Source organism: Rhamphochromis longiceps, linkage group LG8, assembly GCF_057381845.1.
Source record: "Rhamphochromis longiceps isolate RC_006_pf linkage group LG8, R_longiceps_female_GT1.1, whole genome shotgun sequence".
Classification (NCBI taxonomy): Eukaryota; Metazoa; Chordata; class Actinopteri; order Cichliformes; family Cichlidae; genus Rhamphochromis; species Rhamphochromis longiceps.
The window spans coordinates 13,660,534-13,680,049 of NC_140564.1; the positions used below are offsets into that span (position 1 = coordinate 13,660,534).

At 39.1% G+C, this 19,516-nt stretch overlaps 3 protein-coding genes across 5 annotated transcripts; 2 read left to right on the top strand and 1 right to left on the bottom strand.

The window, feature by feature from the left end:
• Window positions 1-3,050: 3,050 nt before the first annotated feature.
• desi1b (desumoylating isopeptidase 1b) lies at window positions 3,051-7,905 on the bottom strand. 2 transcript variants are annotated; one of them, XR_014913009.1, is made up of 7 exons: window positions 7,519-7,905; window positions 7,384-7,405; window positions 7,200-7,272; window positions 6,960-7,069; window positions 6,449-6,571; window positions 5,724-5,856; window positions 3,051-4,322 (listed from the first exon to the last, which is right to left on the bottom strand). XR_014913009.1 is itself a non-coding variant. In XM_085415855.1 (6 exons), the coding sequence occupies exons 1-6, from the start codon at window positions 7,604-7,606 to the stop codon at window positions 5,778-5,780; spliced, it is 495 nt and encodes a 164-aa protein (XP_085271981.1). In that variant the 5' UTR covers window positions 7,607-7,904; the 3' UTR covers window positions 3,051-5,777. The 2 variants fall into 2 exon arrangements, 1 of the variants encoding a protein (XP_085271981.1); XM_085415855.1 differs by having other exon boundaries at window positions 3,051-5,856; window positions 7,519-7,904.
• Window positions 7,906-7,975: 70 nt separating this feature from the next.
• Window positions 7,976-13,451, top strand: xrcc6 (X-ray repair cross complementing 6). The gene is made up of 13 exons (XM_085415854.1): window positions 7,976-8,093; window positions 8,510-8,614; window positions 9,505-9,617; window positions 9,731-9,872; window positions 10,120-10,371; window positions 10,583-10,769; window positions 10,863-11,049; window positions 11,182-11,350; window positions 11,705-11,866; window positions 12,083-12,212; window positions 12,388-12,488; window positions 12,575-12,691; window positions 12,875-13,451. Exons 2-13 carry the CDS (start codon window positions 8,542-8,544, stop codon window positions 13,072-13,074), a joined length of 1,833 nt encoding a protein of 610 aa, XP_085271980.1. The 5' UTR covers window positions 7,976-8,093; window positions 8,510-8,541; the 3' UTR covers window positions 13,075-13,451.
• A 176-nt stretch (window positions 13,452-13,627) lies between these two features.
• On the top strand, window positions 13,628-19,443 carry LOC146663211 (uncharacterized). 2 transcript variants are annotated; one of them, XM_085415862.1, is made up of 8 exons: window positions 13,628-13,755; window positions 13,985-14,095; window positions 14,461-14,538; window positions 15,760-15,810; window positions 15,920-15,970; window positions 16,058-16,108; window positions 16,351-16,401; window positions 17,117-19,443. In XM_085415862.1, the coding sequence occupies exons 2-8, from the start codon at window positions 14,056-14,058 to the stop codon at window positions 17,893-17,895; spliced, it is 1,101 nt and encodes a 366-aa protein (XP_085271988.1). In that variant the 5' UTR covers window positions 13,628-13,755; window positions 13,985-14,055; the 3' UTR covers window positions 17,896-19,443. The 2 variants fall into 2 exon arrangements, with proteins under 2 accessions (XP_085271988.1, XP_085271989.1); XM_085415863.1 differs by having other exon boundaries at window positions 13,657-13,755; window positions 13,995-14,095.
• The last annotated feature ends 73 nt before the right edge of the window (window positions 19,444-19,516 follow it).

The following is a 19,516-nucleotide window of genomic DNA, read 5'->3' on the forward strand; positions in this document are numbered from 1 at the left end:
ATGTTCTGTTAAGCTGGACATTTGCATCATAATTCATTTTTGGTTCATCTCTCCATATGGACCTATTCATATTCCACCTGAACTTCTTAATAAAACAAAATACACGAGGTTTAAAATCTTGCCACCAGGCTTACAGAAGTTATCATTTATCCCTGGAGAAATGAGCATGAAAAGCAGCAACTTTGAAAATTTTCAATTTTAAAGGGATTTGATAATCTGTGACTAGCACTGTTGTCAGCTGCTGTCATGGAGGCATTCGTAACAGGGGTTTTAAACTGTTCATTTGAACCATGTGGAGAAATGTCAGAAGTTTTGATAATAGGTAAAAGTACAGTAAATGTATATTTGGTGTCTTTTGTCAGCCAAAATCTGTCATTAATGGGGATCTAGTATCATATTTTAATTTTGGACTTAATCCCACAGCAACCCATAGCTTGAAGCAATCCTCACATGTTTTATAATGAGCCTTAGTGCAGCCCCTTGATCCACTGTTCTAACGCCTCTCCCTTTAACCCATCCTCCCAACTTTGTTCTGATTGGTTGCCCCTTGCAAACAGAAGGTTGAGCTTCTTTATCCATAGCTGGAGCTATGTGCCTGAAATGACCATAACAGAGACATGTTTAACATAAGTAGCCACCACTGTAACAGTACATGAGTGACAGAAAATAATAAAAAACACACCGCAGGTCTCATTTAACACTGTTTCTAATACTCAGTCTGGTACATAAGCTAAGTGCAAGTCTAACCTGGTATTTATGAAGGCTCGAGCCACATTCACCTACTCTAAGCACTTCAAATCGCTTAACCTGTCATATCCTCCTGAGATCCAGCCTGCTCATTTATGTCTCCTGTAATGGACATTTGTTTTTGGTCTATATCTTTTTACTTATTTGAGCTAACTTAATAAGTCATGATGTGCTCAATAGAAGATATCCTGGCCTTTCCGATGATATCTCATGTGTTTGGGTGAAAACGTTAAACTGGAAGATACTTTTTTCCTCTGCTTGCAGGAGGGTATAGTCACACCTACTGCCCGCACACTGACATCACCCGTTAACATGCATGTCTTCGGACTGCAGAAGGAAACTGAAGTAAACCCAAATCTAATAGGAGCAGCAGAGATCAGCGAGACAAACACCTGCATCATTCACAATGATGTCACATTAAGTGAATGGCATTTAGAGCTCTGTGGCTCCTGCTGTGTCAAGAAAACAAAAAAAAAACAGGCAACTCTTTCACCGCACCCTCTCTTGTCTTCATTCCCTTGTATGTAAACACAAGAAGGACACATTTGTAATTATGCGATTCCCCTCTTCAACAGCGCAGTGTCCTGGGCAGGCATCCGTTTCCCCTCCAAACGGTCGGTGTTGTGGGTTTAAAATGTTGAGAGCTGCTGCTTTTTTCCCCTTAAACAATAGCAGTTTAGTTCTTTGCAGTGAACAAGTGCTTCCAATGTTTGTTTGCTTTTCCCCCGTGGTATGGAAAACTGCATTTTTCTCCACCTGATCTTCTAGTCTTGATGAAACAAACCGCTTTTTCACGTCTTTGTGATAAATTCTTGACACATTTTGTACATTATTACTCCGCCTTTTGTTGATTTTTGTTTTATGTAGTGCAACCACCATCTGGGAATCATTTTGATTTGATTTATGACTATTGTGTAAATATTTTTATTTATTGGATTTCCTATATATTTTATTTATATAAGGGCTGTATGAACAGAGAGTATTTATTATTAGTAGTAGTATTACTGCTGTCAGGTTTTAACAGAATATTTGACTTTTTGTTGGCAGAGTTGGGCAATAGACAGGCCTTTTCACATAAGTGGCAAAACACAGTGGCACAAACGAACTGCAGTACCTCTGTCTAAGCCACTGGTGAGGTCTATATGGCCAGAAGTGGTGAGAAGGAACTAGATGTGCTTTGGAACATTTGTCCGCATGTTTAAAACTGGAAGAATTATTTTTTGCTGGGTAAAGACTGCTGAGTTTACACCACTTTGGCTCCCTCAGTTACTGCAAGTAATAAAATATAATAGATACAGATGAAGTCAGAGTGTATTGGAGAGAAATACAGTATGTAGTGTTTATGCTGTATGTATCCATACTTCTTACTACAACAGAACAGCTACTTTATACCCAAAATATTCTAGAGATGTTGTTTCTAACAGACTGTTTAGAAGACACTTTTAATGATGAACTATTAAATATTGATATTAAAGAAAATTTTGAGTTTGGTTTGATTGGTTTTCATATGAAATTAATATTAGACTTCTGATCCTCATGGGCATACCACTTCAGACCACTGATAAATTGGCAGCTCTCATTTCATCAGACAAATATTGTCATTTAGTGAACTTTCTGGAAACTTTTTCTTAGAGCAGCTGGAGTAAAATGTGTTTACTTCAGAGGTAGCAGGTTCAGTACATGCTGAATATTTGAAGCAGCGTCACTCACACAAATATTTGGTCATTTAAAAACATTTAATAGTCGACCTGCCTGACTGACAAATACAGCTGATGCTGCAGGACTGATCCTGTAGTGCCACCTTGTGGCTGCTCTTTATATTACATGGAACGAGAGCAGTAGCAGTTTTGAGTCCTGGAAACTTGATTTCTGAAGCGAATCAGGGATTGCTACTAATGACATACAGTGCAAAAGTCTGGCGCTGCCTCTCTTTCCTTTATATTTTGCCAGGAAAATGGAAATAGGTGCAGAAAAACTGTGTTTGTACAATTTTACCGAGGTTTGAAAGTTAGTACTTGGTATAAACACCTTTATTCTTTAACACAAAAGAAGCAAAACATGAAGAATTTAGAAGTGGGTTAAGATGCTTGATGAATACTATAGAACTGAAGAGAAAACATTTTAATAAAGTCAACAGAAAAGTCTTCAGAGAATAACAATTTTAATGGAAGATAGTATTTGAAAATGTCACACATTTAATAAAGTGCAGAGTTAAACATTTGCCTTGTGAGGTCTAGATCATCATCAATGATCACCCCAGTTTAAACAGCCCAGGATACCACCTATGATGGTTTAGATGTCAGACGAACATATATATTAATCGTTTTAAGACAAACATTTGTCTAAACCACGTGTGACCCTCTGCTTGTAAGCAAACATCTTTTTTTTTTTTTTTTTAAAGTACATTTTCCCCCCTCAACAAATTCAGGTTCAATTCAGTGATTTTAGAGTCACAATCTGAATAAACTAAAGACCTATTTATATTTGAATATAAGCAAAACGATGGCCTTTTTGAGACTTGTGCATTAATGATCTACGCAGGATCAGGATGGTGAAGGAGCAACAGGTTAAACAATATTTAGAGTAAACATGTCCCAAACACAACAATTAAACACAGTTTGCCAAAACAGTGATGGAGGTAAGTGGTTGATACGCATAGTTTTCCTATGCCTGGTTTAATCATGCAAATATAAACAGTCAAATATGCATAGTGTATATGAAACAGTGCGTCTTTATAAACTGAGAAAACTCTAAACCCGACAAAGCAAATGAAAGCTGTAAAGCTGAGTGGTCCTGAATTTAAAAAAAATATAATTCCCTGTGTTCATCAGATGTTCCTGGACGTGGCATTCTGAAGATAAAACTTTGGTCAAACGATACTTTTAAAGCCTGACGAGCCGGCAGAACGGGTTTAACTGAGCTGGCCTTGAAATGCATCCTGTTCTAATAACTACAGGAATACAAACAGTAAAAATAAACAAATAAAAAGAATTAAGGCACCAGATTACATTTTTTCTCCCTCTCCACCAAGTTCCATGAAATTCAAGTTAGTAGTTTTTACATTATTGGGATGACGGACAGAAAAAGTGGAAACAATTTCACACCCACACTGAAGAAAAGGCAGAACACAGCATGGCACGTTAAATAAACAAACTGACCGAAATGTGACAATAGACTAAGGAACAAATACCTCATTTTTGGCATTGGACTCAAATTCAGATTTGGATTTCTGCCAAAACAACTGAACTTAAAGTATCCTGTTACATCCTGGCACTTTGTGCATTTTGATAGCAATTTGTTACCAGCGTAACACAATCAGAGTCTTTACACCACCATTTTCAACATGAATATTTTTTGTAATAAAGTCTTAGAGCAAGAAGTATAAGCCTTGCCAGTGATCTTTAAATGCCACTAGGCACTTATTTGAGTAGTTCCTAAACTAATTTTATTTTAAAAAGTCACTATAAAAACTTCACATATAGATAAATATCAAAGAAAAGGTTTCCTTTAATTCCATAAATGTCCGATTTTAAATTGGGAGTCCTTACATGCCATCTCTCTGCCTCACAAGATCTCTGGAGAAAGACACAAAAAGATCTGCTGTCCATGAAAACTATTACAAATTCTCATTATCTGTGTGAATGATTAAAACAGAGACATCCTTTAGACACATTAAAACAGAAGGATTGGAAGACAAGGCCAGTGCTGGTTATGTGATGATAGTACGATTCATGGATTCTTCATCATTCGATTTTTTTGAGCAGTCATCTAACTATAATAAACTTTGTGACAGACTGCCACAATGACAGAGAGACATACTGGAGCACCTCGTGAGAGGATGACAATACCTGTTGAAAACGCCTCTCGTAAGTAGCAGTGCATGAGAGGATGAATCCTGCCTCTAAAATGACAACTTTGAATACTAATCCAGAGGATATGCATGTATAGTGATCCTGCTGACTAGTGGTGCAACGGATCACGGTTGATCCGTAATCCGAACCGATCCCACTCCACGGTTCAGCACGGACGTGATCCAAAGATTCGAAAAAAAAAAAAAAAAGTATGTGTATGGTCCGCGTGGTGGGTCTGTCAAGCGATAGTTATGGCCAGCGCTAGCGGTCAAAGTGGAGAAGCAGAGGAGTTTGCGGTATTTGCTGCCCAGTCCGACCGGGCTAAAGCTATTACAAAAGCTACTGGGGTGTTTAGCTGCAGACGGGAGGGCGTATTCCGTTGTGCAAAACAAGGGGTTTAAACTATGATCAACGTGCTTGAGCCACGCTATGATATCCTGTTCGCGTCAACTTTAGTGGCAAGATCGTTCCAAGCATGTATGAGCAGGAAAAGTTTAAAGTTACGGCTGAACTGTCCCAGGCATCTTCTGTTGCCCTAACTACTACAAATGGGTGGAGCTCCAGGGCAACGGAAAGCCACGTGACCGTGACAGCTCATTATATCACAGCGGAGTGCGATATAATGTATTATTGTAGGGTCTACCTTACAATATAAAGCACCTTGAGGCGACTGTTGTTGTGATTTGGCGCTTTATAAATACAACTGAATTAAATGGTAGATACAAAGACTGTACTGCCCTATATTGTACCAGAATTTTTTTTAAATAATTGCGTGGAATGAGTCTTGAGTTGAATGTTTTTAACCGGCAAAAAAATACTTCAATAAGTAAATGTTAAATTTTTGTCTTTTTTCGCCGATCCAAAAATTGATCCGATCCGTGACTTAAAACCATGATCCGATCCGAACCGTGAGATTTTTGATCCGTTGCACCACTACTGCTGACCCAAGAAAACGTAATCTTAAACACGTTAATGTACACAAACAAGTATAAGACCCATTTTTAGTCCCCTGTCCACAGAGTTTAGCACACCTTCACCCCTCGCATACACCTCAGAGTATGTTGAACAACACCATAAAAGTCAATAACAATAAGTGATGGCTGATTAAATATAGAAGTGACTTGCCAGCCACATGCAGGGATGTTATCAGTTATCTTCTAAAATCCACGACTCGGTCTATCATTGCCCAGCCAGGTTGTTGCCTCCAGGATTTATGACCATGGAATCCAGGAAGGGACGGAGAGCCTGGCCAAATGGTCTGTGAGGAAATACAGCAGAGAGTACAGTTACATTACAAACCAAAGTATTAGTCAGTTATATCATACAAGAACAGCAAACACTTAATACCACAAGAGTAATCGTTCAAAAGAGACGCAGGATGAAATGATTGTACAGCATACATCTTTAATGTCTTTAAATAACAAGAATTGGGCACTTAAGTTTCCATTTATTTCGGATTTTTCTACAAACAACACCGGGTCAAAATTAAATCACTCACTTAAATCTTTAATAAGTGGAGCTGAAAGTTCTACGTGTGAAAAAGGCCAATAAATGTCTGAAAGTGATCACAGCTGACCAAAATTAGTAGTTTATTTTGGGCAGTGTAAAAATAGTTTTCTCATTCTCAGTGTTTTGAGTGTTTCTCAACCCAGGTCTCTAATTTTTGACAACTGTACATTCATATTGTAATGGTGTATTTAATACAACATTCAGGGTGCATATAATTTCAAATGCATTTTTCCATTTATATTTATTATCTATAATATAATTGATATTATTATGCATTTTTAGTATTTTGCCATCAGTATCAGCAGAGACTCAATTTGACTGCACAGAATTAAGAAGCTTACGTGGCGAGGATGTCAGATGGAAGGTCTGTGATGTACGATGGGATCTTTCTGCCTGTCAGGAATTGAGCCACTTCACTGCTGAAAGTGTTGCAGTTGTTCTCAAACAAGTTGTAATTGGCACCTCTGCAACAAATGAAGGAGGAAGTCAGAGGAGGGAAGAAGGAGTTCAAAGCGCAGAGAGAGGGAGAGAGAGGTGCACCACAGGGTGGAGAAAAGCAGGTGAGTAGCAGGAAGTGATGAGACAGAAACATTTTAAATGCAAAATAATGAGGGGGAAGAACACTATATGTACATTTTAGCTCATTCCTAAAAACTATTATTTAGACTCAAACAGGGCAGTAACGCATGAGGCTTGTTCTGTGCATTCAAGCTATGCACTTAATTCTACTGGTGCTACTTAAAAACAAATCATTTGAAACTGTTTGGTTCAGTTGTATTTTTCCAAAACAACAACAACAACAACAATAATAATAACAATTATAATAATAAAGATCTCATCATCTTCTTTTACCTGTACTTGGACTCTCCCAGTGAAGTTAAATACTCCTTAAAAAGGTCTTCAGGCACTTCAGTGGAGCCCATATCTACTACAGAATCAGGCGGCCCCAACAAAGTGCCTCCCTAGGAGACAAACAGATGCACACTTCAGTGACTTGTCACTGAGATTCTGACACAAGTTTCTTGATTTTGTGTCTAGATCAAACGGCTTTAAAGTGCACTGTTTATATGAGAGGATGGTGCTGATTCTTACAGGTGGACAATTGGTGATGCCTGTTGATCCACCAAAGTAGTGCTCTTTCCCGTGGACCACAACACCCGTGTGCCTGTTAGACGCCAATGCATTTGTTTTTTAAACAGTGGTATTAAAGTACTTAACTGCAGCTCAGGTGCTCAGTAAGAATACTTTTTATAGAACTTTCTTTATGTAAACTCACCATATCCCATCAATATGTCTCCCTGTAAAGATAAAATAATTTAAATTACGATCAACTTTTTCCGCCCTTAGAAATCAACAACTTTCACTTCCGAAGCATCCCACTGAGTCATGACAGAGTTTGTCAGAAACTCACCCAGCATGGAAGCACTCAGCTGACGGGCCATCCCTCTGGACAGGTCATAAACGTAAAGTTTTACTGGATAAGAATCAGTTTGGTCCATGATAACGCAAAACGATTTATTCGAAACGACAATGCAGCTAACCTTCTAGAAAGTTACTTAGTCACTACAGAGTTCCCAGCTAGCTAGCTTCCCGGTGGCAAAGAAAAGTTTAATAAACCTTCTGGTGGTGGAACTGTGAGAAATAATAAATTCAGGCTACAGGCTGTTTAAAATGCTAGTAATGACTGTAAAATAAAAAAGTAAATGTAAAACCTAGCTCGAAGTTGCCGGGAGTCAATTCCAGTGCTGTGTCACTGTCTATCAACGATAACGCTACTGTCCTATCACGTGAACAGCAGGCTTCCGGCTTTAGGGTAAATAAACCCCGCGTTTTTAAACGGGATTGGCCAATACCTTAGATTGGCAGATAAACTGCCAATAGACGATAAGACATCCAGTAGGCGTTTGAACTGTGCTTGTTCACGTATCTGAACGCGCCAGTGATTAAAACTAGCCTGGACTTGTGTGCAGAAAGGAGAAGCACATGGTAAGTGACGGAATTCTTTGACGAAAACTGTGTATGTATTTCATTTATGTTGTAAGTTTAGGCTATCAATTTTCGTGCCTCATTAGACCCATAACATTGTTACATAGTTGGCTCCTAAATGGAAATGGCACGAAAAGTGGCTAATTACAAGCTAAGCTAGCTAACATTTGCTAGCTAAAGTTAAAAACATAGTTAATTAAACATTAGTAATGCGTTAACGAGACATTAAAACTGTTTTGAAATGCCTTGTCGTGTGCATAATAATTATTACCTGGTGAAAGTTGCACCATATGTTTATTTGTAGGAGTACATAGGATGCACTTTTTAAATACGCCACAGAAAAGCCTTCTGCCATTGATACTTTGTTTGAATCTAGTGTTGTAAATGCGGCAGTCTTTTATCCCTGGTTTTCACAGTAAATCCTGAGACGGGACTGAAGGCAGCACCAATGGCAGAGTGGAACGCCTACTACCAAAACGAGGATGAGGAGGGAGAGCAAGAAGAAGGGGAGCAGTCAGGGGGTAAAAGGAAAAACCGCTACTCAACGCTTATTTACACCGCTGTGCAAAAGTCTTGAGCCACCACTTATTTGTTTATATTTAGCTTCCTAAGAGCCCCACTTTGTTGTGTTTTGTGTAATAGCTTTCCAGGTTTTATGAAGGTCTTTCAAAGTTTTTCTTTAAACATTGGCTGCTTTCCCCCCTTTATTAACTCCAGTTCTTGAACCTGGCAATTTTCAGAGGAATGCTTTTAATTCTTAATTCACTTAACACTGACTTATAAATCATTCAGGTGTAGAAAGGCAACTAACAATAAAAGTTCAGCTGCAGAGTTAGGTGAGGCATCATCAATATGGAAGAACGGTCGTAAATCACAGCGGCATAGCTCCATATATTAAACGTCAGGGCTGATATAAGAGCATAAAATATAATACAATGTAGGCAGGTAGAAGTCAAGCCGAGCAAATGCGCCATCTTCCTGTCACAGTCAGGAAGTTTGAATGTTCTTCAAGAAGCCTGGAGAACTACTCCTAAAGACTACTTAATGAAATGACAAGAAACTTACCTTAGAGAGTTAGGGTTGTGTTGATGAATAAAAGTTGGCATACCAAATATTGACTTTCAAGTTTGTAAAATAGTATAAACTGACCTTTGTGAGAATACTTGCTTTATATACTGTATTTCCTTGTATCTTTGCACATGTTTCAATAAATGCTGCACCTGGCAAAAAGTCAAGAATTGAGGGGTGGCTCAGGATTTCTTAAATGATACTTTTGCTGTTATCACATTTTATTATCACATTTTAGTTATTAAAATCTACTTCAGCACAAGTAAAATGTTGGCATGTAGCATTGATACAAAAAGTGATACTGAAGTGACAACAGAATAAACCAGGTCTCCATCTTCAATAGGAGACTACAAAATTACAGGGAGAGACAGCTTGGTGTTCTTGGTTGATGCCTCCAAGGAGATGTTCATCAAAGGGGAAGACGGGGAACCCTCCAACTTTGATATGACCATGCAGGTGAGATGGCTGGTTATCTTTTTCTTTTGCTAGTTTTAATTTTATAGTAGTTATTTCGCTCTGCTTCGTATAGCAACCTTGTAACAATGATGGTTTGTGTGCTGCTCTTGTAGGTTGTGCGCACTGTGTACACCAGTAAGATCATCAGTAGCGACAGGGACCTGGTGGCTCTGGTTTTCTACGGCACAGAGCAGAGCAAGAACCCCAGAAACTCATTTAAGCATGTCTATGTGTACCATGATCTCAATGAGCCTGGTAAGATGCAGCTCTTTGAAACAAACACATAATTACACTTTATTTTGTTATTGTTTTGTTTCAAACACAAATGTAGGCAATCTTCTTATCTGCAGTTCTTTTTCCTCTTTTTTTTTCTTTATTTCAGACCAAAACTTCAAAAGAGCAGAGCAAAGCTGCAGTCAATATTGGCTCATACTTCCTCAGTAGTTTGTAAACTGCTGAACATATCTTTCTTATACCCTTGTCTGTCTCTTGCTTTGGACAGGTGCAAAGCGAGTCCAGGAGGTGGATGCTCTGCGGGGGGAAAAAGGTGCCAAGCTGGCGGCAGAGACCATAGGCAGTGGAGAGACATCATTAGGAGATGCTCTGTGGTGCTGTGCCAACCTCTACAGTGACATCAAGCTCCGCCTCTCCCACAAGCGGCTTATGATTTTCACGTGCAGGGATGAACCACACGGAGGCGACAGCGTGAAAGATCGACAGGCTCGCACCAAGGCCAGTGATCTCAAGGAGACTGGTGGGTCTAAAAGAAGCTATTCACGCAAGCCCTTTTAACTGTAAATTTTATCACTGCCGCTCTGCTTTTATAATTGATTAACTTTACCAGCCTTTCGGGTTTCTATCTTCTGCTAATTCTGCAAGTTCACATTATTTTACTGAAGTGTGATGATTTGTTATCATTGGTAATTGTGTATGTGGGCTGTCTTCCCTCGACCTTCTTCTTTTAGGCGTCGTTATTGATTTAATGCACCTGATGAAACCGGGGGGCTTCAACATCTCGCTCTTCTTTTGTGACATTGTAAGTCCACCAGAGGATGAGAGTGAGATGGGGCTGCAGCTGCAGCCTTCTGACAAGCTGGAGGACCTCCAGAAACGGGTGCGGGCCAAAGAGCTGAAGAAAAGAACCTTGGCAAGGCAAGCAATGGCTTTCTTTGTCTCCATAGCGTATTTATTTACCTTTTCCTCTTGGCTGTTCTTTACACTATCTATTCTTTCTGCTGTCTTTAGGTTAAACCTGTGCCTCGGGGAGGGCATAAATGTAGCCGTGGGAATTTATGCAACTGCTGTGGCAGCTCGCAAACCAGGTTCCATCAAACTTTACAGGGAAACCAACGAGCCAGTCCGCAGCAAAACTCGAACCTTCCACACCCAAACTGGCAGTCTGCTGCTGCCCAGTGAGATAAAGAAAGCCCAGGTAATGAAAATCTCGTGATCCCAATCGAAAGCAGTGCTATGTTTATTCCATTATTTGAGTGCTTTTTATTTTTATTTTTTTAAGATTTAACTTACACATGAAAACTCCACTTTATCTGTGTGTGTTGTGTAGTATTATGGTGGTAAAGAGATTGTGATGGAGAGGGACGAGGTGGATGCCATTAAGAAGTTTGATGACCCTGGATTGTTTCTGATTGGATTCAAACCGATGGAAAAGCTCAAACTGCTTCACCATATCCGGCCTGCTGTCTTCCTCTATCCTGAGGAGGATGAGGTGAAAGGTAGAACTGTGTGTGCAGTCTGATTTAATTCTAGGAAGGAAGAATAAAACCACCACAGTGTTGACTCTGGATATTTCTAAATATTTTTTCAAATAAAGGTCATAGTCAACTTAACTTAAGTTTCACTCATCTACACCCTGCATGCAAAGACTCTTTGTTCCAAGAACGCTGAGTTAAAGCTGAGTTATTTGATAAAATAAAATAGAATTGATGATGGGTTTAAAGTAAAAGCTTTAATTAAATTGTAAGCAGCTATAAAAATTGTCTGTTCAGTCATAGTAAATGTGGATCTCATTGATACTGAATCAGATATCCTGTGATTTTTATTTATTTATTTATTTATTTTTACTCAAGGCAGTTCATGTCTGTTCTCCGCCTTGCTGAAGAAGTGCAGCGAGAGGAACGTGTTCGCTCTGTGCCGTTTCATCTCCCGCAGAAACTATCCACCTCGGTTTGTTGCCCTATTGCCTCAGAATGAGGAGCTCAGCGAGGGGAAAGTACAGATTACACCACCAGGTAATGTGGTGCTGGGGTCAAGATGGCTAATTACATTTAATTATTTTAGCTTCTTTAAGTGCAACTTCAGAGTCTTTACAGCTTTTAGCAAAAATAACTAAATTTTACAGTAATACAGAGAACTCGCAAATACATAAATATTACTTAAACATTTGAACTTAGTTGTGTGTAATTAACTGCAGTGTGACGCGTCTTGTCTGCTCATGACTTTACCAGGTTTTAATGTCATCTACCTGCCGTTTGCCGATGATTTGCGGACTCTGGACCCTCCGCAGTTTCCCTCGGCCTCACAAACACAGGTGGACAAGATGAAAGAGATTGTCTCCAAACTCAGGTTCAAATACAGGTAACTCTAGAGCCCTTTTTTTTTTTTTTTTTAACAGGGAAAACTGAGGAGTTATATCAAATTTCATAAAACTAACAACAAGAAGTACTCTGGTTTATAGCAGAGTCATGCATTTCCTTTTTTTGTTTTTTGCGTAACCACTAATATTATTTTCACACTCTGTAATGTCATGCAGGAGTGAAGGTTTTGAGAACCCAGTCATCCAGCAGCATTTTAGGAACCTGGAGGCCTTGGCTCTGGATATGATGGCTCCAGAGGAAATTGAGGATCTCATCAGTAAGATGCAGACCTAAACACAGATCCCAGTTTCCTTTTGTGGCTGCTAGAGTAATTCTGCTCATCGCGCTCTTTCTCTTCCTCAGTGCCAAAGGTTGACCAAATAGACCAGCGTCTGGGTCCTCTGGTCCAGGAGTTCAAAGATCTGGTCTACCCTGCCTACTACAATCCAGAGAGCAAGCCAGCTGCCAAACGCAAAACAGGTCAGAGCATGAACCATCAGTGAAACTACGTAAAGTTATGTGCTAGTATGTGTTGTGAATTACATCCCAAGCAAAATGTTTCCAGGTAGTCAGATTGACTTATTAATAACTTGCATCATTCAGTAGTTCGGGAATTCTGTGATTTGATAAATCTGATTATTCTTTTACTCCATGAACTCGCAGCTGATACTGGAGGTGGAGCTGAGAAGAAGCCCAAAGTAGAGCTGACAGAAGATGAGTTGAAGGCCCACGTGCAGAACGGCACTCTGGCAAAGCTGACCGTGCCCGTTCTAAAGGACGCCTGTAAGCAATTTGGGGTTCGAACCACTGGGACCAAGAAGCAGGAGCTGATAGATGCTTTGATTGCCCGTTTAGGCTCATGAGGAGTCTACACCAGTCTTAATCCACAACAGCTTTGCACAAAGTTCTGGTTAATTTTTGAATCTGTTTGAGCAGTCATCATGTATGGTTCCGGTGCTTGTTTTAAACTCGCTACACGGCCCTCACATGGACCAGACGCTGTGTTTTCCCGTTGGGCTTGATTAGATAAGAATAGCGTGACAGCCCCATTATGTATAAATACTGTTTGAATGTTTTAAAAAAACTGTCATTCTGTTGTGATCAAGCACTCACTCCAGTGGTGTTTGAAATGATAAAGAAGTCTAGAAGCATTGGAATACACTGATCTTATAAATACTGTAACTAGTGGTGACACTTGATGGCGTTGCATTTGCATTAATAAACTGTTTTATACTACTCACCTGATTCCTTTTATTTACATAATCACGCAGGTTAGTTCACCGTAAGCTGCATTTCTAGTTCATGTTGCACAAAAAAAGGTGTGTCCCAGGTCAAACTGCATGATCAGCATTCCTGGGCCTCGTCCTTGATTTGTTTTGCTGCATAACAAAAAGGAAGTACTGTTCCTGAGGAGGGCAGGCCTGCGCAGGCTAATACTTGCGCAAAAGCAGGAAGAAGAAATTAGAGTTTAAACCCCATGTGAGTTGTACTGACAGTCTCAAAGCTGATGTCACTTGGAGGGCGATTATCTGGCTACACATCAGGTAAAAGCTGTTCATGAGCATTTTGCTGTCGATAAAGCTCAAAAAGGACTTACCGGTAACAACATTATGTTGTTGTTTTTTTTTTCATCTCTGTCTTGTAGTCTAGACACCTATTAATCAGAACCCTTTCCTTTTATATCAGATGAGTTTTTATTGTTATAACTGAACACTTAGGAAAATTACATAAACATTGCAGCGTTTTTCAAGCAGTTTGTTTAACCTGTGTTAGCGCTGAGCAGAAGTGGTGCTGCCTGTTCTTCTTACCTTCACACCAACTACAGCGTTCCCATCTGCTGAGACATGGAGTGTCAGTGTGAGAAAGACACCCCTGAGGATGCAGGTAGGCAAAATATACATAAAAAAAATAAAAATTTACACACAAAAAATATGATATTGACTTTTTTTTTAAATTTATTGGTCTTTTTTTAGTATCATATTCTGATGCATCTTTATTTCTGCAAAATGTATGTTACATGTAAAGTGTTGAGTTCAGGCATTGTAGTTTGCGGTCTTTACAGCCAAGTTAAGTCTTAAAAATAAGTGTAAACAATCAAAAACCATGAGACACAGCTTTCTTGGGATCCTTCAGGGGATTTCATTTCTATTTTTTTTTCTAAATGTGGGTGAAAGGCTAAACTGATGCTAAGTTGTGAACAGCTCTGCACCGCTAATGTCATGTTTGCCTCCCTGCCTTCTCCTTGATAGGCTGGTGGATGAACACCAACAGTGTCCAGATGGGACTTTTTACCGTGGTGGGGTATCTTCTCTACAGGTTCTCACAGAGTCAGTCACACAGCAACACCCACACGTGTTCTGTTTAATGACTTTTACTGATTCTAGAAAATAAATAATGAATCTGTAATAGGGAACTATTTTCAGGTAGTAAACAGATGTTTTTAAATCTTACTAGTCTTTTTTTCCATTTCTTTTTCTTTTAAACTTCTCCTGCCTCAACTCTCGCGGCCCGGTACCAAAGGACTCACGGACCGGTACCGGTCCGAGGCCCGGGGGTTGGGGACTGCTGCTGTAGACAGTCTATAGGCTCCTCTTGTTAGCTGTTTTCTTTTATTTATTTATTTTTTATATCTTTTATTTTAGATCTCACATTATTATCTGAGTGGTTGTCATGCCAGACCTGACAGGGTGTGAGGGCCAAGTTATCGAAAGACAGGAGATAAGGGGGGTGGAGGGGGTAATTGCGAGTAACATACCGCAAACATACGACACACTAGTCTAAATCTTTAAACCGAATCAATAACCTGTCATCTGAACACTTAAATGATTCAAAATGGGACAGAGACTAGAAAGAGAGAGCGTATTTCTCCTATACTGGCTTCTCTTTACTGGCTGCCAGTTAAATGCATAATCAAATTTAAAATCCTTCTCTTGGCATGAAGATCATAAATAATCAGGCCCTGTTCAATTTAATTCAATTCAGTTAAATTCAACTCAACTCAGTTTTATTTATATATCACCAAATCACAACAGTAATCTCAGGCATTTTCTGACAATAATAGAGAAAACCTCAACAATCAGAACAACCCCTTATGAGCGAGCATTTGGCAACATCGGGGAGGAAAAACTCCCTTTTAACAGGAAGCAACCTCCATCAGAACCAGGCTCAGAGAGGGAGACAGGACAAAAGATACACTGAATCATCTCTTAGTTATGCAGCAATATGCTTAGGATGCTGCAGACTTCCCATGATTCAATGAGTGTTTCGTCTTTAATCAGCTGTTTTCTCTCTGTGTGTTCATACACCACTCAGCATTTCATTATTAGTCACTATTCATCTCTTGCTCATGTCTACAGTGTCTTTTGTCCTGTATCAGCTGATTGAATGTAGAGTTTGATCATAGTAAATCCAAAAGAGACAAATAAAAGAGGGCAGTATGGATCCTACAGTTATGGCATATGAATAAATCCATGTTCATTATAGAAAATTATTATCACACTATTATTATCACACTCTGCGATACTCATTCTAGCCACACTTCCCTGCAGCTCTCCCAGCTCTGATTCGATGGCCGATTCGTCTCTTTTGTTCTTTAACTGGTGAGTTTATCTAAGCTAATACTTCACTTTGACTTCCAAGTTTCAGGACAAAACCAGCAAAATGAAACTGAGTTAATTCATGCACACTGATTATTTCCTTTCCCTTCAGGTCTGTCAGCTCTTTGGGGGTGGATAAGTCGGCTTGTGGGAACCCTCCGAGGTATAAAGAACATCCCCCATTTTACCATTTAAAACAAAATCTGTTAAACAGGAGCTGACTTTTTCCACTCCATGTCTCGTGTCTCAGTAATCCAGACCTTGTTTAAGTGGCTGTCTCGGATTTGGCGCTTTTTAGCCAGTAAGTATTTCTCGTATCTTTGTTGGATTTTGTTTTCTCTTCACTGCGTGTTGCAAATAGGCTTTTTCGGAGAGAGCGTAAAAGAAAACGTTTAGAATCTGAGTGGCTATCAGAGGACGTGACCCAGCAGTGCAAGGAGACATGTGACAGCAGTTTAAAATGTGAAGGCATCACAGCTGTTTCTGTGATACATGCGAGTAATTACAACACTAATGTAAATTTCTGTCTGCTTGCTTCCTCAGCATTTTCCTCAAGGTTCAAGTGGATCGCTGCTGTCATCAAAGCCATCAACAGTCAGTTTGTTGTCTTTTTTATTAGCTATATTTAGCTACATACTCTATATATCAATATGTATTTGTTCATTTTTTGTAGTTTGTTTTTGTGCTTTTATGGGATTTGTCTCACAAAACGATCAATGGTCTCAGAAGCTAGTGGTTTTACAGAATCAACCTTATGAGAGGTTTTCTGGTATGTTTAAGAACTCTCATTCAAAACTCCTTCAGTTTCAGGATATTTCAGGTTCTTGCGTCCTTATAATGCCCATTTTGCATTATAAGGATTATGGAGTGATTCATTTTTCTGAGATATATTTCTTGTTGTACTTGCAAATCTGTTCAGGATCATTATCCTGAGCACAAGATCCACTTTCAGCTCAGCCTCGGGTTTCAGACAAATGGTCTTACACTATCTCTCAAACTGGCCTAAAGCGTTCACTGATGTGACACAAAATTCATTCTTATGTCACTGACTGTATGTAAGTGAGGCAGCGATGTGCCCTCTTTTCCTGAATCACCATCTTTGGCATGTATTGTATTGTTTTCGGCAGCAAATATTGTTATTCCACACAAGTTCTTAAGGCTCTTCTTATAAATTTCCCAACTGAGAAAATGAAAAAAAAAAAAGAAATTTTAGATCATCAGATTGAGCTCTTTTTGATTTAGAATCACAGCTTTACCCCATAAGGCTTTTTTTTTTAAATTCTAAAATAATATTGTATTATCTCTGTAGATTCATCCAGAGACGGGTCTTTGAACTCACAGAATGATCAAGTCATTAGCAGCTTACTGAACCAAATGCTTGATCCCTCTGGTGGCAGCATTCCCAAGAAACCAGGTCTCAGGCTGGTCCTCCTGGGGCTTCCTGGTGGAGGACGGACTTCCTTAGCAGATACTTTAATGAACAACAGTGAGAGAAGCACCAAAAGGGTTCCTCTAAAGGAGAGTACTGTGCAAAGGGACTTTATAGATGGTAGAGAACTTATAGTAATTCAGACCCCAGATCTTTTGGGGACGTCACTAGGGAACAAAGAGAGAGCACTGGAAGTTCTGAGGAGTGTCCAGCTCGCCAGTCCCGGACCACATGCCTTTCTACTGGTGATGCGTGCTCCAGGCTTCACCAAGGGGGCTGAGCAGGATGCTGCCCAAGCCGTCCAAGCCACAATGGAACTGTTCGGTGTGGAAGTCAAGAGGTACATTATCCCAGTGCTCACTCGTGCAGACCGTCTGGGTCGAAGGAACACTTTAGATCAGCTGCTTGATGCAGATGCTGGAAATCTGAAAAGGGCTGTGGCACTGTGTGGCCAGAGGCCTGAGCTGGTGGATAACAGTCCCGACCGCCCTGCAGAGGAAAGAAGTGTTACACGCAGGCAGCTGGTGGAGCGTGTGATGGAGGTAATGGAGCTGAAGGGGCATTTTGTCCACGAGCTACAGAGAAGAGAAGACCACATGAGGGAGGTGCTGCTGGCTGATATGACCTCTGCACTGGCTAAAAGACTGGGATATATGTAGAGAGAGAAGAGAAGAAGAAAGGGCATTATGTGCAACAAGTTGGAAAGATGGTGGAGGTGGAGGTGTTTGCCACTGTTCAGTAGTGGACAGTGGTATGTATTATAGTTTCCAACATACCCTAGATTGTTTAAAAATATATTTCATATCAATTTTTATATTCTTAATTAGATTAATCCATCAATTTTTCATCACTTTGTGTTCTCCAGACGGCTGTTTACAGCTACTAAATGCTTAAATGTTTACTGTTTACTTTTCTCAGCAAAGTACTAATTGCTGATTATGTGGCCCAAATATTTAGCTGTAGCTGTAGATGATAATTTGTCTACCTGTGATGCATAAAAGTCACTGTTTGGAGAATTAGCATTTTAGAAATGAATATTTTATCAAATTTACTTCTGTTGTTCATTCTTCTTCCATAATTTAAGTGGGGGAAAAAACTACAAAACCTACAAAAATATATAAAAATTTAAAAGAACTAACTTGTCTGTCACTTATAGATTGATAACAAATAATTGTACGCCTAAATATGATAACATGATAATATGATAACAAATAAATGTACTCTTAAATATACTCATGAAACAACAATTACTTAAATTTTTCAAATGTATGGCTGTCAGTCAACTGTGGTTACCTAGCTTTGATAAGTAAAATTTTCCACAGACTTCTCTTGATAATGTAGCTAAAATGATGATAATGAATATAAGAATAGTGAAGCAGAGTTAGTTACATCAAATATTCAATACACTATGTGCTCTTATACTTTCACTCCCAAAAACTACAGTCAGAGTCACCAAGTATGCCAAATGTCATCTGGCTAAATAAATCCCATTAATACTAATATATTGCTATAGACTCAAAACCACAACAAGAAAAAGTTGTAATAGGATATAAGGACATAGGATTAAAGCCCATAAAATGTTTAAGTATTTTGTAGTTTACATGGTCTGAGAGGCACCTGGACCCCTACACCTCGTCTATTTTCAGGTTCCAGATTTATTCCAGATTCAAGTGTATTAAGACGCGTTTTTGACTGTTAAAAAAGTTGAGTGACAGATACAAGTAACTTAAGCTGTTCGGAAATATGAAATGATCCTCCTGTTGTTGTAATTACAGCAGATATCTATAGAAATGTTCTATCTGTTAAGTCTTTCTCTCTGATCTTTCCTGATTAGTAATGTTTCTCATATAACTTTCTACAGACACTAGAAGAACAGTAACAGTACAGTCTGTAAGCATAACACATATCAGAGAGCTGGCAGAGAGATGGGACACATATTGAGCATCTCTGCCACTCTACAAAACTATGATTTATTTATTCTTCACTATAAATCCCGTTTTCAAGTTTTTCTCCAAATCTAAATAACTCAATCTGTTATAGTAATTAACAGTAATTAATCAATTAAAGTCTGGCATCGGGATGCAAATATGTTACTTACTATCCAGGCATTTAATAATATATGCCAAAAAAAAAAACGGTGAATCTCTTTTTTTAAAATAATGTTTTTATTTTTATTTTCCCTACAATTAACCTCGTTACCGTGTTGCCTCAAGCATCCTCTGCTGGTTACAAAAAGGTTTCAAAAGTTTTCATGCTTCCATAATATTTACACCTACTGCG

What these genes read in the sequence shown, in the direction of transcription:
- desi1b (XM_085415855.1), bottom strand. Translation starts at nt 7,606, where the DNA reads ATGGACCAAACTGATTCTTATCCAGTAAAACTTTACGTTTATGACCTG. An exon ending in CTGGGAGAGTCCAAGTACAG is followed by an intron (nt 6,572 to 6,959) that starts GTAAAAGAAGAT and finishes CATTTGTTGCAG; the next exon opens with AGGTGCCAATTACAACTTGT. An exon ending in CCATCTGACATCCTCGCCAC is followed by an intron (nt 5,857 to 6,448) that starts GTAAGCTTCTTA and finishes ATTTCCTCACAG; the next exon opens with ACCATTTGGCCAGGCTCTCC.
- LOC146663211 (XM_085415862.1), top strand. Translation starts at nt 14,056, where the DNA reads ATGGAGTGTCAGTGTGAGAAAGACACCCCTGAGGATGCAG. An exon ending in AGACACCCCTGAGGATGCAG is followed by an intron (nt 14,096 to 14,460) that starts GTAGGCAAAATA and finishes TCTCCTTGATAG; the next exon opens with GCTGGTGGATGAACACCAAC. An exon ending in GATTTGGCGCTTTTTAGCCA is followed by an intron (nt 16,109 to 16,350) that starts GTAAGTATTTCT and finishes TTGCTTCCTCAG; the next exon opens with CATTTTCCTCAAGGTTCAAG.
- xrcc6 (XM_085415854.1), top strand. Translation starts at nt 8,542, where the DNA reads ATGGCAGAGTGGAACGCCTACTACCAAAACGAGGATGAGGAGGGAGAG. An exon ending in AGAAGGGGAGCAGTCAGGGG is followed by an intron (nt 8,615 to 9,504) that starts GTAAAAGGAAAA and finishes CATCTTCAATAG; the next exon opens with GAGACTACAAAATTACAGGG. An exon ending in TGAGGAGGATGAGGTGAAAG is followed by an intron (nt 11,351 to 11,704) that starts GTAGAACTGTGT and finishes TTTTTACTCAAG; the next exon opens with GCAGTTCATGTCTGTTCTCC.